Below are 17,185 nucleotides of genomic sequence, written 5' to 3'. Positions count from 1 at the left end.
CTTCGCTTTTTTCAATGTACTGTCCAATCTTTTAACCTGCCATACACCTTTGTGCAATTATGGGCCCTGACAACATTCTGGCAATAGTACTGAAGGCATGCGCTCCAGAATTTGCCAAGATGTTCCAGCACAGCGACAACAATGGTATCTACCTGATAGTGTGGATAATTAGAGTCGAAGAGTGGGATGCTGGAAAAGCACAGCCGGTCAGGCAGCATCTGAGAAGCAAGAGAATCAACGTTTCAAGCGTAAGCTTTTCATCAGGAATGAGGGGGTGGCTCAAGAGGGCTGAGAGATAAATGGGAGGGGCTGGGGTGGGGGGGCAGGAAGGTATATGAGAATGCAATAGGTAGATGAAGTAGGGGTGAAGGTGATTGGTCAGACTGGAGGGTGGAGCAGATGGGTGAGAAGGAAAATGGACATCTAGGACAGGTCAAGAGGTGCCAAGTTAGAAGGTTGAATCTGGGATAAGGTGGGGTGAGAAGAACTGGTGAAATCCACATTGATCCCATGTGGTTGGAGAATCCCAAGGCAGGAGATGAGGTGTTCTTCCTCCAGGCATTGGGTGGTAAGGGTTTGACAGTGGAGGCGGCCCAGGGCTTGCATGTCCACTAATCTCCAGTGCTCACTTTCTCCCAGTGAGGATAATTGCTCAGGTATATCCTGTACACAAAAAGCAATCCAGCCAATTACAGCCCCATTGATCTAGTCTTGATCATGAGGAAAGTGTTGAAAAACATCATTAACAATGCCATCAAACATCTACTTAGCAATAATTTGCTCACTGACACTCAGTTTGGGTTCCACCAGGGCCACTCCGCTCCTAACCTCATGACAGCTGGCACAAACGTCAACAAATATGAGAAACTCATGAGGTGAAGGGAGACTACCTTCTCTTAAAAGCAAGACTGCATTGAACCAAGTGTGGCATCAAGGAACTCCAGCAAAACTAGAGTCAGTGGCTAGACATATACGTGGCACAAAGGAAGATAGTTGTGGCTGCTGGAAATCAGTCATATCAGCACGAGGATATCTCGGCAGAGGTTCCTCAGGGTAGAGTCCTTGATCAAACAATTTTCAGCTTCTTCACCAATGACCTTCCCTCCATCATAAGATCAAGTTGTGGATAGCTGCTGATGGCTACACAATTTGCAATTCCCCATAGACTGAAACAGTGTATCCAAATGCAGCAGGACTTGAACAATATCTAGGCTTGGGCTGACTAGTGAAGAGTAACATTTGTGATACAAATGACAGGAAAATACCACCTCCAATGACAGAGAAGCCAACCATTGCTTCTTGACATTCAAAAGTATTACTATTTTTGAATCTCTCACTATCAAGATCCTGGTTTTCATCATTGACCATAAACTGGATTGGACTAGCCACGTTAATACTATAAGGTATGACTGCAGGCCACAGGCTAAGAATCCTGCAACAAGTAACAAATCTGAAAACGTCTGTCCACCATCTACAAAGCATAAGTCAGGAGTGCAATAGAATTCTACCCACTTGCCTGAATGAGAGCAATTCAAACAAAACTCAGAAAACCTGACATTGTCAAAACAAAGCAGCCCACTCAATTGTCTGAGGATGTGCTGTTAGTCATTCCTTCCACCACCAATGCTCGGTAGTGCACACTGCTGCTATCTACAAGATACACTGAAGGAATTCACCAAGGATCTTTAGACAGCACCTCCCAAACTCATGACCACTACCAACTGGAAGGACAAGGGCAGCAGATATGTGGGAACACGACCACCTACAAGTTCCCATCCAAGCTATTAACTACTCTGATATTACAAATATTTGTTGTTTCAGTATTTCGGAGTCAAAATTCCAGAACCTGTTCTCTAACAGCATGGTGTACATACACCAAATGACTGCAGCATTTCAAGGCAGCAGCTCAACACCACCTTCTCAAGTCTAAATAGGAATGGGAAACAAATATTATCCAGTGATGTCCACATCCCATATGCAAATTATATTTTTAAAAATTAGCCTTGTTTCCAACAGTCATTGAATCCTTGCTTCTAAAGTCCTTTGTCTTTATTATTTGTGGTCCCCATCCAAACATTTGTACATTGTTGGCATTTGGAAAATAAAGAACTATCACCACTTTGCTTCCTGCCCATCCTAAATGTCACACACCCTTCAACATTTAAGTCTCAATCGGTTTCTAAGAGCTACATAAATACACAAATGCTTGCCTTGCTCACAGGTCCAAGATCTCTCAATGGCACTCTGATGAACATTTTAGTTGCTATAAATTCTAATCTAAAAACTCACAAAGTTGTGCATAAATACAAATGTGTCTCACTTTCTGACACAAACTCTGACCTCTGTTAAGGAAGAACAATTTTCCTGTTTTAAACAAATAGCAGATGTAATTCTTGCCAGAAATCATCAAAAGAAGAAAAACAAAGTTTCTACCAACAGATGGATAAATTATCAGAGAACACAGATTGATGATAATTGACAAAAAAAAACTGAAGGAGAGGCGATGAAAATAATATTTTCATACATTGAGTTACGATCTAGAAAGTACTACCAGCAGATTCAGACCAGTCACAGGAGTCGGAAGGGGAATTGAATATCTACCTGCAAAGAAAATACAAAGTGAAATTGGAAGAGAGGAGAGTAAGGCTACTTGATAGCTTTCTCACAAAACCAATATAGGAACAATAGTTCTTTAATGAGCAATTTATTGAGGTGGAGAGGGAGCAAGGCTCAGCTCCACACACAACAATTTAAACCATCATTGCGGTAAATAAGATCATAGGAATTTAGGGTTGAAAAAAGTCAGCAAATATATGATAAAAGAATAATAGGAGGCAAGTTCTGTCATTAAGCACGCACACAGTGAAGATCTTTACAAGATAGTACTTGATATTCCACATTATTGCAAGTGCAAGTCAAAACAACTGTGCTTTTCAATAATTAGATAAATGCATGAAGACAATGTGACTTCAAAATGTGGACTGAATTATTTTCTTATTTGTAGTACAGCTTATTATACCCATATTTATAACAGAAATGCAAGCCTGTTGCATTGCAATTGCATCAGAGAAAATCCCAAGTTTACATAGAAAGATTCCATTATGAATATAAACATGGGAATTAAAGTTGAAAACATCGAAAAAAGTGCACACACAGAAAACATTCTTAATAGATTAAGATAACTATTGATTTTGGCATTATAGTGTAGATGAGTACCATTTTCACCATTAGTAAATGTGATCAAATGTGATCCAGCTGCCCAGTACACAAACCACGTCCTACATCGTCAGATATTCAGTTCTATATAAAGGTATATCATCCTTCACTTCAGCACCCAAAAGGCTGAAAGAATAATCTTCATCCTACCCCCTAGTGTGAACTCTGTACACTGAGCAGAGACTACATTCCCCTCCAGAGCCATTGGTTCATACATCCTGTACCAGAGAATCAGTGTTACTGTTGCTGGTTGCTAATGACATCACACAAAACATTTATATGTAAACATCAGGAAGAAACTGATTCCATTTCAGTTGAGGTATGAGAAACTTGAAAAGTATTTTCTGCAATTTCAGACAAGAGGAATGGACCTCCTCCTCTAACCTAATAATAAGATCCGTTGTGGTAAGGAGGTAAGTGCCGAATTTTGCTTGTTGTATTCTTTAGACCCAGTTTTTTTTTAAATAAAGGTTAGCTTTAGAGGGATGGCAGTGAAGGCAGTGCAATGTTCCTCCTGCAACATGTATGAGGTGAGGGATGCCATGGACATCCCTGCTGATTACACTTGCAGGAAGTGCACCCATCTCCAGCTCCTCCAAGACCGTGTTAGGGAACTGGAGCTGGAGTTGGATGAACTTCGGATCATTCGGGAGGCAGAGGGGGTCATAGATCGGAGCTATAGGGAAGTAGTAACTCCAAAGATGGCAGATAGATGGGTGACAGTGAGGGGGACTGGGAGGAAGCAGCCAGTGCAGGGACCCCCTGTGGTCGTTCCCCTCAAGAACAAGTATACCGTTTTGGATACTTGTGGGGGGGACGACTTACCAGGGGTAAGTAACGGGGCTCAGGCCTCTGGCACGGAGCCTGTCCCCGCTACTCAGAAGGGAAGGGTGGAGAAGAGCAGAGCAATAATAATTGGGGACTCGATAGTTCGGGGCACAGATAGGCGGTTTTGTGGGAACGAGAGAGACTCACGTTTGGTATGTTGCCTCCCAGGTGCAAGGGTACGTGATGTCTCTGATCGTGTTTTCCGGGTCCTTAAGGGGGAGGGGGAGCAGCCTGAAGTCGTGGTCCATATTGGCACCAATGACATAGGTAGGAGAGCTGAGGATGTTAGACAGGCTTTTAGGGAGCGAGGTTGGAAGCTCAGAGTTAGAACGAACAGAGTTGTTGTCTCTGGTTTGTTACCCGTGCCACGTGATAGAGAGTCGAGGAATAGGGAGAGAGAAGAGTTAAATACGTGGCTACAGGGATGGTGCAGGAGGGAGGGATTTCGGTATTTGGATAACTGGGGTTCTTTCTGGGGAAGGTGGGACCTCTATAGACAGGATGGTCTGCACCTGAACCTGAGGGGCACCAGTATCCTTGGGGGGAGGTTTGCTAGTGCTCTTGGGGGGGGTTTAAACTAACTCTGCAGGGGCATGGGAACCCAGACTGTAACTTTAGGGTGCAGGACCTGGAGTGTAGGGAGGGTAGGAATATGGTATCAATCTTAAAGGATCGTGCCTGTAAACAGAAGAGTGGCTTGAAGTGTGTATACTTTAATGCCAGAAGTATACGAAATAAGGTAGGTGAACTCGCAGCGTGGGTTGGTACCTGGGACTTCGATGTTGTGGCTATTACGGAGACATGGCTAGATCAGGGACAGGATTGGCTGTTGCAGGTTCCAGGGTTTAAATGTTTTAGTAGGGTCAGAGGTGGGGGTAAAAGAGGGGGGGGTGTGGCTTTGCTTGTCAAAGATAGTATTACAGCGGTGGAAAGGAAGATGGATGAAGATTTGCCATCTGAGGTAGTTTGGGTTGAGGTTAGGAATAGGAGAGGTGAGGTCACCCTGTTAGGAGTCTTTTACAGGCCTCCTAATAGTCCTAGAATCGTTGAAGAAAGGATTGCGAAGATGATTCAGGAGAAGAGTGACAGTAATAGGGTGATTGTTATGGGAGACTTTAACTTTCCTGATATTGATTGGGAAAGCTATAGCTCAAGTTCGTTAGATGGGTCAGTGTTTGTGCAATGTGTGCAGGAGAGTTTCCTGACACAATATGTAGATAAGCCAACTAGAGGTGAGGCCATACTGGATTTGGTTCTGGGTAACGAACCAGGCCAGGTATTAGAACTAGAGGTAGGTGAGCACTTTGGGGACAGTGACCACAATTCGGTGATTTTTAGTCTCGTGATGGGGAGGGATAAGTGTGTACTACAGGGCAAGAGTTATAGCTGGGGGCAGGGAAATTATGATGCGTTGAGGCATGACTTAGGATGTGTGGATTGGAAAAGCAGATTCCAAGGCAAGAGCGTAATTGATATGTGGAACTTGTTCAAGGAGCAACTATTGAGTGTCCTTGATAAGTACGTACCTATCAGGCAGGGAGGAAAGGGTCGTGTGAAGGAGCCGTGGTTTAATAAGGAGTTGGAATCCCTTGTTAAATGGAAGAGGGCGGCCTTTGTAAAGATGAGGCGTGAAGGTTCAATAGGGGCGATTGAGAGTTATAAGGTAGCCCGGAAGGACCTGAAGAGAGAGCTAAGAGCAGCAAGGAGGGGACATGAAAGGTCCTTAGTTGGTAGGATTAGGGAAAACCCTAAGGCTTTCTATAGGTATGTTAGGAATAAAAGAATGACTAGGGAAGGAATAGGTCCAATCAAGGATAGTAATGGGAAGTTGCGTGTGGAGGCTGAAGAGATTGGGGAGGCGCTGAATGAATACTTTTCGTCAGTATTCACTCAGGAACAGGACATTGTTGTCGATATGAATACTGAGGCACGAATAAGTAGAATGGATGGCTTTGAGATATGTAGAGAAGAGGTGTTGGAAATTCTGGCAAGGGTGAAAATAGATAAGTCCCCTGGGCCTGATTGCATTTATCCTAGGATTCTCTGGGAAGCAAGGGAGGAGATTGCAGAGCCATTGGCCTTGATTTTTGTGTCCTCTTTGTCTACAGGAGTAGTGCCAGAGGACTGGAGGCTAGCAAACGTGGTTCCCTTGTTCAAGAAGGGGAGTAGGGATAATCCTAGTAACTATAGGCCAGTGAGTCTCACTTCTGTTGTGGGCAAAGTCTTAGAGAGAATTATAAGGGATAGGATTTATGCACATCTGGATAAGAATGATGTGATCAAAGATAGTCAGCATGGTTTTGTGAAGGGCAGGTCGTGCCTCACAAACCTTATTGAATTCTTTGAGAAGGTGACGAAGGAGGTAGATGAGGGGAAAGCGGTAGATGTAGTATATATGGATTTTAGTAAGGCGTTTGATAAGGTCCCCCATGGTAGGCTACTGCAGAAAATACAGAGATATGGCATTGAGGGTGAGTTGGAGGTTTGGATTAGGAATTGGCTCTCTGGAAGAAGACAGAGGGTAGTAGTTGATGGCAAAGATTCATCTTGGAGTGCCGTCACTAGTGGTGTTCCGCAAGGATCTGTTTTGGGACCATTGCTGTTTGTCATTTTTATAAATGACCTGGAGGAAGGGTTAGAAGGTTGGGTGAGCAAGTTTGCGGATGATACGAAAGTCGGAGGAGTTGTAGACAGTGAGGAAGGATATGGCAGGTTACAGCGGGATATAGAGAAGCTGCAGAGCTGGGCAGAAAGGTGGCAAATGGAGTTCAATGTAGCTAAGTGTGAAGTGATTCACTTTGGTAAGAGTAATAAAAAGATGGATTACTGGGCTAATGGTAGACTACTTGGTAGTGTGGAAGAGCAGAGGGATCTTGGTGTCCATGTACACAGATCTCTGAAAGTTGCCACCCAGGTAAATAGTGCAGTGAAGAAGGCATATGGCGTACTGGCTTTTATTGGTAGAGGAATTGAGTTCCGGAGTCCTGAGGTCATGCTGCAGTTGTATAAGACTCTGGTGCGGCCGCTTCTGGAATATTGTGTGCAGTTTTGGTCGCCATACTATAGGAAGGATGTGGAGGCACTGGAACGGGTGCAGAGGAAGTTTACCAGGATGTTGCCTGGTATGGTAGGAAGATCCTATGAGGAAAGGCTGAGGCACTTGGGGTTGTTTTCTTTGGAGAAAAGAAGGTTTAGGGGTGATTTGATAGAGGTGTACAAGATGATTAGGGGGTTAGATAGGGTTGACAGTGAGAACCTTTTTCCGCGTATGGAGTCAGCTATTACAAGGGGGCATAGCTTTAAATTAAGGGGGGGTAGATATAGGACTGATGTTAGGGGTAGGTTCTTCACTCAGCGAGTCGTAAGATCATGGAATGCCCTGCCAGTAGCAGTAGTGGACTCTCCCTCTTTATGGGTATTTAAGCGGGCATTGGATAGGTATATGGAGGATAGTGGGTTAGTGTAGGTTAGGTGGGCTTTGATCGGCGCAACATCGAGGGCCGAAGGGCCTGTACTGCGCTGTATTGTTCTATGTTCTATGTTCTAAGATCTAATGCTATTTTCAATTGATCAATTTTATACAAATCCTTGTACACATTTTAGTTGAAAGCTAAAAATGTTTGAGTAAAGGAACAAACCAGACTCTTTCTCTCAAACAGAAAAAGATTGAGGATGACCAGGTAACGGTCTTCAAAATTATTAAAGGATGTTTGTTAGATCAGACACAGAAGATAGGATGTTTCCCCTTACAAATATAAGACAACCAAAAAAAACTAAAGGAAGGGATTCAGGAGACATCCCTTTCCCCAGGAGTGCAGTGGTGAGAATGTGAACTCACTTTCATTGACTGGTTGAGATGAACAGCACAGATGCAGAAACTAGGTCAAGAACACAAAGGAGAATGGAAAAGAATATGGTGATAGTGAGATGAATTGCTGTTGAAGGAGACTCTCAGAATAGAACGAATGGCATAGGCCTGTTGCTTCTTTTGATGCTGTAAAACTAGATAATCAGCACCTAATTGTTCCCAGACAAAACATGCCATATCATGACTGTTCCAAATTAACTAAGTGTGGAAGGCACAATGAGGAGTTATTTGTAGTCAAAATGTGATCAAAATGCCAAATTTGCTCAAGTTAATGTTTATGACAATTATAATCATATCACATGCTGTACACCTAACTTTTCATAGTTTGAATGGACATGATAGCAACAATTTTAATAAATATGCAAATATTTTTGTGCTTCAAGTACATCATTACACACAAAAGAATCCAACTGTACAATGTCTCTCCTTCTCAGTTTTATTTCATGCTGGAGAGAAGGAGGACATGAAAGTAACTCAAACAGGAAGGAAGAAAATAAAATGGCATAGAATAAAAGATGGAGCTCAAGAACACTTTTACGTAAGTGTCACATGATGGGCAACTGTGCTTCACCCAAAATTTGATAACAAACTGCTCATGATTTGCAACACGTTATTCTTATTAGATAGGAGGTATCAGAAATCAGTCGAACTTCACAGCTCATTTTCAGTGTACCAGTATGAGAGAGAGGAGGCACAGAGAGACGGGGGGCAGGCAGGGGCAGAGAGACAGAGAGAGAATGGGTGACACCAAGTACAAGTAGACAGAGTGGTGGCATTGCAGCAGAGAAGAGGCAGGCACAAACAAAGAGAGTGAGGGGGGCAGGTACAGAGAGAGAAAAAAGGGGCAGGCAGAGAGAGAGAGAGAGATGCACGCACACGCAGAGACAGAGAGAGAAAACAGGCAAAGCGAGAGAGTGCGAAAGAGTGCAAGCATGCACGTGAGTGAGAGAGAGAGAGAGAGACGAAACCTCATCGCCTCAATATCAATAATAATATCAAATTCATGCTGATTGTAACATTTGAGGTTCTGCTTCAATTATTAAGTGGAGTTAATGTTAAAAATCACATTTAAAAATGGGCAATAATTATGACCTATTTTCTTCCCAACTTTGTCCTCCCAATCCACAAAATTAATAATTACATTTGTTGATTAAGTTGAATAAAGTTATTAATTTTCATTCACTACAGGCAGAGGGTTCTTCTGCCCAAGCACAGGGTACATTGTTCACAATGATGCCTAGCAACTTCTGTTCATTTAACTTCATATCAATTTATGTGAATAAAGTCCATTTGATTAAAACCAACATCAAGTGGCAGCCATTCCACAATTGTGAGCCATCTCAGTTAAGCTGCTAAAAAGATTATGACTTCAAGTTCCACTCCAGAGACTTTAACATAAAATCGAGACTGACAATGACAACATTGCAATCCTTGGCGAGAGGTAGCATTGTTTTTGGATGATATATTAATCCAAGGCCAGAAAGCTTTCTCAGGTGTACATTAAATATCCCATGACATTATTTTGAAGACAGACAGGGTAGATATTGCTGGACATCCTGGTAATTAATTTTTCTGAAACTAATACTTAGAATATCAGATTATTGTTTGTGGGATATTGGTGTGCATTAGATTCTATTAAAACTTTGTTGCCTGTATCTGCTCCAAGTGCCATTCACTCATCCCAATGCATACTGGCTCCAAATCTAACCAATCAATTTAAATCCTCATCTTTATTTCCAAGTCAGCCCAAACCACACAAACTAAAGATTGGTGGGCCTGTTGTCAATGGTGGGTAAGCTGTTGGAGGGGTTTCTGAGGGACAGGATTTACATGCATTTGGGGGAAGTTCCTTCAAATCGGAGTCGTCGGTAGACAGGGTGGTCAAGAAGGTGCGTGGCACATTTGCCTTCATTTGTCAAAGCATTGAGTACAGAAGTTGGGAAACGGGACTCCTTCTCACAGAGCGTTTCAGAGAACATCTCCAGGACACTGGCACCAATCAACCCCACCGCCCCGTGGCCTAACATTTCAACTCCCCCTCCCATTGTCAAGAACATACAGGTCCTGGGCCTCCTCCATCGCCACTCCCTCACCACCTGATGCCTGGAGGAAGAATGCCTCATCTTCCACGTTGGGACCCTTCAACTCCAGGGCATCAATGTGGACTTCACGAGTTTCATTTCACCTCCCCCCCACTTTACCCGTTTCAACCTTGCAGCTCAGCATTGTCCTCATGACCTCTCCCATCTGTCAATCTTTCTTCCCACCTATCTGCTCCTGCCGATCACCTTTACCCCCACCTCCATCCACCTTTTGCACTCTCAGCTATCTTCTCCCCAGCCCCATCCTCCTCCCAATTATCCCCCCCCCCACCCCCGAGGTACCCAGCCTCATTCCTGATGAAGGCTTTTGGCTGAAATGTTGATTTTCCTGTTCCTCGGATACAGCCTGACCTGCTGTGCTTTTCCAGTACCACTCTAATCTCGACTCTAATCTCCAGCAACTGCAGTACCCACTTCAGTCTATAGGAGTTGAGATGTCATGCTGTGGCTGTACAGGATGCTGGTTATGTCATTTTTGGAATACTGTGTTCAGTTCTGGTCTCCCTGCTGTAGGAAAGATGCTGTTAAACTTCAAAGCATGCAGAACAGATTTACAAGGATCTTGCCAGGACTGGAGCATTTGAGCTATAGGGAGAGGCTGAATAGGCTAGGGTTATTTTCCCTCAGCTGTTGGAGGCTGAGGGTTGACCTCATAGATGTTTATAAAATCATGAGGGGCATGTTTAGGGTGAATAGTCAAGGTCTTTTTCCAAGGGTAGGGGAGTCTAAAACTGGAGGGCATAGGTTTAAGGTGAGAGGGAAAGATTTAAAAGGGGTCTGAGAGGCAATGTTTTCATAGAGAGGTGGTGCTTGCATGCAACAAGCTGCCAAAGGAAGTGGTGGAGGTGACTGCAATTACAATATTTAAAAGGCATCTGGATGGGTGCATGAATAAAAAGAGTTTAGAGGGATATGAGCCAGATGCTGGCAAATGGAAGATTACTTTAGGATATCTGATTGGCATGGACAAGTTGGATTGAAGGTTCTGTTTCCATGTTGTATAAAGCTATGTCTATTTGTAATATCCTTCAGCTTGACAAGCATCTCCTTTAATTCTAGCCACTTGCACATCTCAAACTTGATTTGCTCCACTCTTGGGAGGTGCCAAGTCTAGCTTCCCTATGCTAAGACTTTTATTGAAGTTTTAATCATGTGCCCTGACATCTATGGACAGATCAGCAGGTCACTCTGAAAATAAACAAATTTAATATTTCAGATCAATTTTTATGCACACTTCTCTTTCACTCTTTTCTCAACTTTTTCTTTTCTTCATCTTCTGATGTTGTGGAGAAGCTGGAGCAGTATTCAGCGGGTTGTTGACTGCGGTGGCGGCAGTGCCTGGTGCAAGGACTCATAGGCCTGAAGCATGGACTCAACAGGTCGTCACCCCCAGCAGAGGAGTGCCTGGGATGGGAATGCTTGGCAGCAGTGGGGCACTGTGGCAGAAACAGAGCTCAGAGCATGAACTCCTGGCTGCATTTGGCCTGAAGTGTGGAGACTCCTTGAGGCCCAGGACACATTGCAGAAGCTCTGGAACTGTGTTTGACAACCACAGACGATGAACTCTATTTATGTAACTTTGTTTTATTCTTTTTGTAACTCAAAATGGCACCAGATTGGGGCATCAAAACACTTTTCACTGTATCTTTCTGTATACAGCAATAAATAACACCAAGAAATTTTACTGATCTGGAACATTTTTTTCTACAAATACTGCCTGACTTTCTAACACACATAGTAAAGGGAAAATAAAGCTAAAATCACCATAGTCCCAGAGAACCATAATACTGATTGCTCATTATACAGAGAAGATCTGGGTGAGTTTTTAACCCGAGAGTAATCATGCCTCAAATTATCGACATGGTTGAGAAGGCAGGACTTTCATAGAACATAGAAGAATACAGCGCAGTACAGGCCCTTCAGCCCTCGATGTTGCGCCGATCAAAGCCCACCTAACCTACACTAACCCACTATCCTCCATATACCTATCCAATGCCCGCTTAAATACCCATAAAGAGGGAGAGTCCACTACTGCTACTGGCAGGGCATTCCATGAACTTACGACTCGCTGAGTGAAGAACCTACCCCTAACATCAGTCCTATATCTACCCCCCCTTAATTTAAAGCTATGCCCCCTTGTAATAGCTGACTCCATACGTGGAAAAAGGTTCTCACTGTCAACCCGATCTAACCCCCTAATCATCTTGTACACCTCTATCAAATCACCCCTAAACCTTCTTTACTCCAATGAAAACAACCCCAAGTGCCTCAGCCTTTCCTCATAGGATCTTCCTACCATACCAGGCAACATCCTGGTAAACTTCCTCTGCACCCGTTCCAGTGCCTCCACATCCTTCCTATAGTATGGCGACCAAAACTGCACACAATATTCCAGATGCGGCCGCACCAGAGTCTTATACAACTGCAGCATAACCTCAGGACTCCGGAACTCAATTCCTCTACCAATAAAAGCCAGTACGCCATATGCCTTCTTCACTGCACTATTTACCTGGGTGGCAACTTTCAGAGATCTGTGTACATGGACACCAAGATCCCTCTGCTCTTCCACACTACCAAGTAGTCTACCATTAGCCCAGTAATCCATCTTTTTATTACTCTTACCAAAGTGAATCACTTCACACTTAGCTACATTGAACTCCATTTGCCACCTTTCTGCCCAGCTCTGCAGCTTCTCTATATCCCGCTGTAACCTGCCATATCCTTCCTCACTGTCTACAACTCCTCCGACTTTCGTATCATCCGCAAACTTGCTCACCCAACCTTCTAACCCTTCCTCCAGGTCATTTATAAAAATGACAAACAGCAATGGTCCCAAAACAGATCCTTGCGGAACACCGCTAGTGACGGCACTCCAAGATGAACCTTTGCCATCAACTACTACCCTCTGTCTTCTTCCAGCCAGCCAATTCCTAATCCAAACCTCCAACTCACCCTCAATGCCATATCTCTGTATTTTCTGCAGTAGCCTACCATGGGGGACCTTATCAAACGCCTTACTAAAATCCATATATACCACATCTACCGCTTTCCCCTCATCTACCTCCTTAGTCACCTTCTCAAAGAATTCAATAAGGTTTGTGAGGCACGACCTGCCCTTCACAAAACCATGCTGACTATCCTTGATCACATCATTCTTATCCAGATGTGCATAAATCCTATCCCTTACAATTCTCTCTAAGACTTTGCCCACAACAGAAGTGAGACTCACTGGCCTATAGTTACTAGGATTATCCCTACTCCCCTTCTTGAACAAGGGAACCACGTTTGCTAGCCTCCAGTCCTCTGGCACTACTCCTGTCGACAAAGAGGACACAAAAATCAAGGCCAATGGCTCTGCAATCTCCTCCCTTGCTTCCCAGAGAATCCTAGGATAAATGCCATCAGGCCCAGGGGACTTATCTATTTTCACCCTTGCCAGAATTTCCAACACCTCTTCTCTACATATCTCAAAGCCATCCATTCTACTTATTCGTGCCTCAGTATTCATATCGACAACAATGTCCTGTTCCTGAGTGAATACTGACGAAAAGTATTCATTCAGCGCCTCCCCAATCTCTTCAGCCTCCACACGCAACTTCCCATTACTATCCTTGATTGGACCTATTCCTTCCCTAGTCATTCTTTTATTCCTAACATACCTATAGAAAGCCTTAGGGTTTTCCCTAATCCTACCAACTAAGGACCTTTCATGTCCCCTCCTTGCTGCTCTTAGCTCTCTCTTCAGGTCCTTCCGGGCTACCTTATAACTCTCAATTGCCCCTATTGAACCTTCACGCCTCATCTTTACAAAGGCCGCCCTCTTCCATTTAACCAGGGATTCCAACTCCTTATTAAACCACGGCTCCCTCACACGACCCTTTCCTCCCTGCCTGATAGGTACATACTTATCAAGGACACTCAATAGTTGCTCCTTGAACAAGTTCCACATATCAATTACGCTCTTGCCTTGGAATCTGCTTTTCCAATCCACACATCCTAAGTCATGCCTCAATGCATCATAATTTCCCTGCCCCCAGCTATAACTCTTGCCCTGTAGTACACACTTATCCCTCTCCATCACTAGAGTAAAAATCACCGAATTGTGGTCACTGTCCCCAAAGTGCTCACCTACCTCTAGTTCTAATACCTGGCCTGGTTCGTTACCCAGAACCAAATCCAGTATGGCCTCACCTCTTGTTGGCTTATCTACATATTGTGTCAGGAAACTCTCCTGCACACATTGCACAAACACTGACCCATCTAACGAACTTGAGCTATAGCTTTCCCAATCAATATCAGGAAAGTTAAAGTCTCCCATAACAATCACCCTATTACTGTCACTCTTCTCCTGAATCATCTTCGCAATCCTTTCTTCAACGATTCTAGGACTATTAGGAGGCCTGTAAAAGACTCCTAACAGGGTGACCTCACCTCTTCTATTCCTAACCTCAACCCAAACTACCTCAGATGGCAAATCTTCGTCCATCTTCCTTTCCACCGCTGTAACACTATCTTTGACAAGCAAAGCCACACCCCCCCCCTCTTTTACCCCCACCTCTGACCCTACTAAAACATTTAAACCCTGGAACCTGCAACAGCCAATCCTGTCCCTGATCTAGCCATGTCTCCGTAATAGCCACAACATCGAAGTCCCAGGTACCAACCCACGCTGCGAGTTCACCTACCTTATTTCGTATACTTCTGGCATTAAAGTACACACACTTCAAGCCACTCTTCTGTTTACAGGCACCCTCCTTTAAGATTGATGCCATATTCCTAACCTCCCTACACTCCAGGTCCTGCACCCTAAAGCTACAGTCTGTGTTCCCATGCACCTGCAGAGTTAGTTTAAACCCCCCCCAAGAGCACTAGCAAACCTCCCCCCAAAGATACTGGTGCCCCTCAGGTTCAGGTGCAGACCATCCTGTTTATAGAGGTCCCACCTTCCCCAGAAAGAACCCCAGTTATCCAAGTACCGAAATCCCTCCCTCCTGCACCATCCCTGTAGCCACGCATTTAACTCTTCTCTCTCCCTATTCCTCGACTCTCTATCACGTGGCACGGGTAACAAACCAGAGACAACAACTCTGTTCGTTCTAACTCTGAGCTTCCAACCTAGCTCCCTAATGTAATCTCAGTTAATATGGGAACTAAACTCGAGCTGTTAGCGTCACCCCACCTTACAACCATGCGTTTAATCAATTGAGCTAACTGGCAGATAGTAGTTAGCTTTTGTATCTCCTCCCGCAGCTCAATATCACAATGTGTTTCATTTAAGCACGTAGGGATGTTATACCACGTCAAAATATGATGTTGTACGAAAGTTAATATAACAAAGACTGGAATTGTTTTTATTTCAGATTTCCAGCGTATCAATAACGACATCAATGCCAGCTACAGACTGCATGCAAGCTTCATCTTCTTTTCAAACGACCTGCGCGTTGGTGAAGTGTGCGTGCTTGGTGGGACCGCGGAAAACTTACCTTCCGTATTTCTAAGTAAACTTTCTCTGGAGGTCAGCCTGCCCCTTCCGCAGATTTTTGAACTAGTTTTTGGCAGCGCTCTCGATGACACACGCAAGTTGGTGCAATAAATGACAGTGCAACGCCATGTTCAGTCCCCTCACTCACTCACCTCCGCAATACAGTTCCGGGTTCTTCTCCCCGTGCACCTGGGGACTCAGCGCCAGCAACGCCACCAGCAAAAGCGCGAGCGCCCCGCGCCGCCGCCTCGAGCCCATGGTCAATTCACGCGCCTCCCAACCGTCACCTCAGCCTGGGGCTGGTGGGAAACAGATGAGCACCAATGCTAACCCCGACAAACCTTCCTCGGCCCGATCCACCAGCCCGCACTCTTCACACCGGCTATATAATATATAATATTTTTTTCTGAAACCGGAGAGTGAGAAGATTGAAAGTTTCTCTCCAAATAGATAAATGGGGCCGAAACGGAGTCCTGGGTGCTCTTGAACTACAGCCGAACTTGTCTGACGGAACCCTGGACGCCTGTCTCCATCGTTCCACCTTCGCTTCGTATTAATGTTAAAACTGACCGATGGAACTTTACAGCCCACGCAAGATTCTCACAACAGGATCATTCCGGGAAAAGGAAGACAAGCGAGGTATGAGCTCGGAGGTGAGGGGGCAGGAGCAGCTGGATACCCCGCCCCCAACACCCAAGTCTGACCGACTGCACCATTAGTCCCGCCCCCCGGCGCCTTAGGCGCGCCCACTACGTTGTCAACCTCGGCTCGAGACCTGGTCTCCATTGTTAGCCACGCCTCTTACAGCGCAAACCCCGCTTTCCGCTCTAGCTCCCGCTCCTTCCACCCTCGACCCGCCCTTGCCCTGCCTCCTTCCTCCCTTGCCCTGCCTCCTTCCTCCCTAGACCCGCCCTTAACCATGCCCAACGCTATGACGCCGGCACAACCCCTTTCCTTGTACGCCCCGCCCCTTGCCCTGGCTCCCCGCCCCTTTTATCTTCCCCGCCCCTCACCGGAACCTTCTTTCCCACGCCCACGCCTTCACACGTCGGGAGCTGGGGAGCGTCACGTGATCCGGAACTCCGCCCTTTTCTCGATCCCTCAGCCATCTCGCTTTCTACACGTGTTGCGTCCAGTAACCAGGGCGAGTTAGGAACGAGGGAGAGTTGGATCTGTGATTTATCACTCACACATACTTCAGTGGTCCAATCCCAAGCCTGTTTGTGACATCTTACTTTCCCCGAAGGAAACAGTAAATTTGATGTGTTTATTTCAAGGCTGTGGGGAAAATCAGGAATGTGGTTGGAGTGCCAGGCCTCTAGGAATTCTCTGGCATGTCTTTGCTTAGCCTGTCCCGGGATAGATGTGTTGTCCCAGTCGAAATGGTGGGTTTTTTTCATCCGTGTGTAGGGCTACGAGGGAGAGAGGGTTGTCTTTTTGTGGCTAGCTGGTGTTCGTGTATCCTAGTGGCTAACTTTCTTCCTGTTTGTCTTACATAGTGTTTGTGCCACTCCAACCACAAAGCCATAAATAAACACATAGATCAAGATGCCATCTATCAAAACGAACAGGAAATGACATCACCACAAACCCCAGGAACCCCATCCAGGAGAAAGATATAAATAGAAAGCAGGAGACAACAGCTTCGCTTCACTTGGAGGTCGCCACTGATGATGTTACCTAGCCAGT

General features: G+C 45.0%; 1 protein-coding gene across 1 annotated transcript in view; it reads right to left on the bottom strand.

Moving 5' to 3' along the window:
* The window catches only part of cnpy1 (canopy FGF signaling regulator 1), an 89,351-nt gene extending 73,157 nt beyond the window's left edge, over positions 1-16,194 (bottom strand). The window contains exon 1 of the mRNA XM_072576225.1: positions 15,649-16,194. Within this exon, the coding sequence (XP_072432326.1) occupies positions 15,649-15,754 (106 nt within the window). The 5' untranslated portion in view covers positions 15,755-16,194. The remainder of the gene's footprint in view (positions 1-15,648) is intronic.
* Positions 16,195-17,185: the final 991 nt, after the last annotated feature.

This window comes from Chiloscyllium punctatum, chromosome 8, assembly GCF_047496795.1.
Source record: "Chiloscyllium punctatum isolate Juve2018m chromosome 8, sChiPun1.3, whole genome shotgun sequence".
Lineage (NCBI taxonomy): Eukaryota > Metazoa > Chordata > Chondrichthyes > Orectolobiformes > Hemiscylliidae > Chiloscyllium > Chiloscyllium punctatum.
Note: the sequence above shows the minus strand (reverse complement) of the source record. Positions and strands in the feature narration are given on the sequence as shown.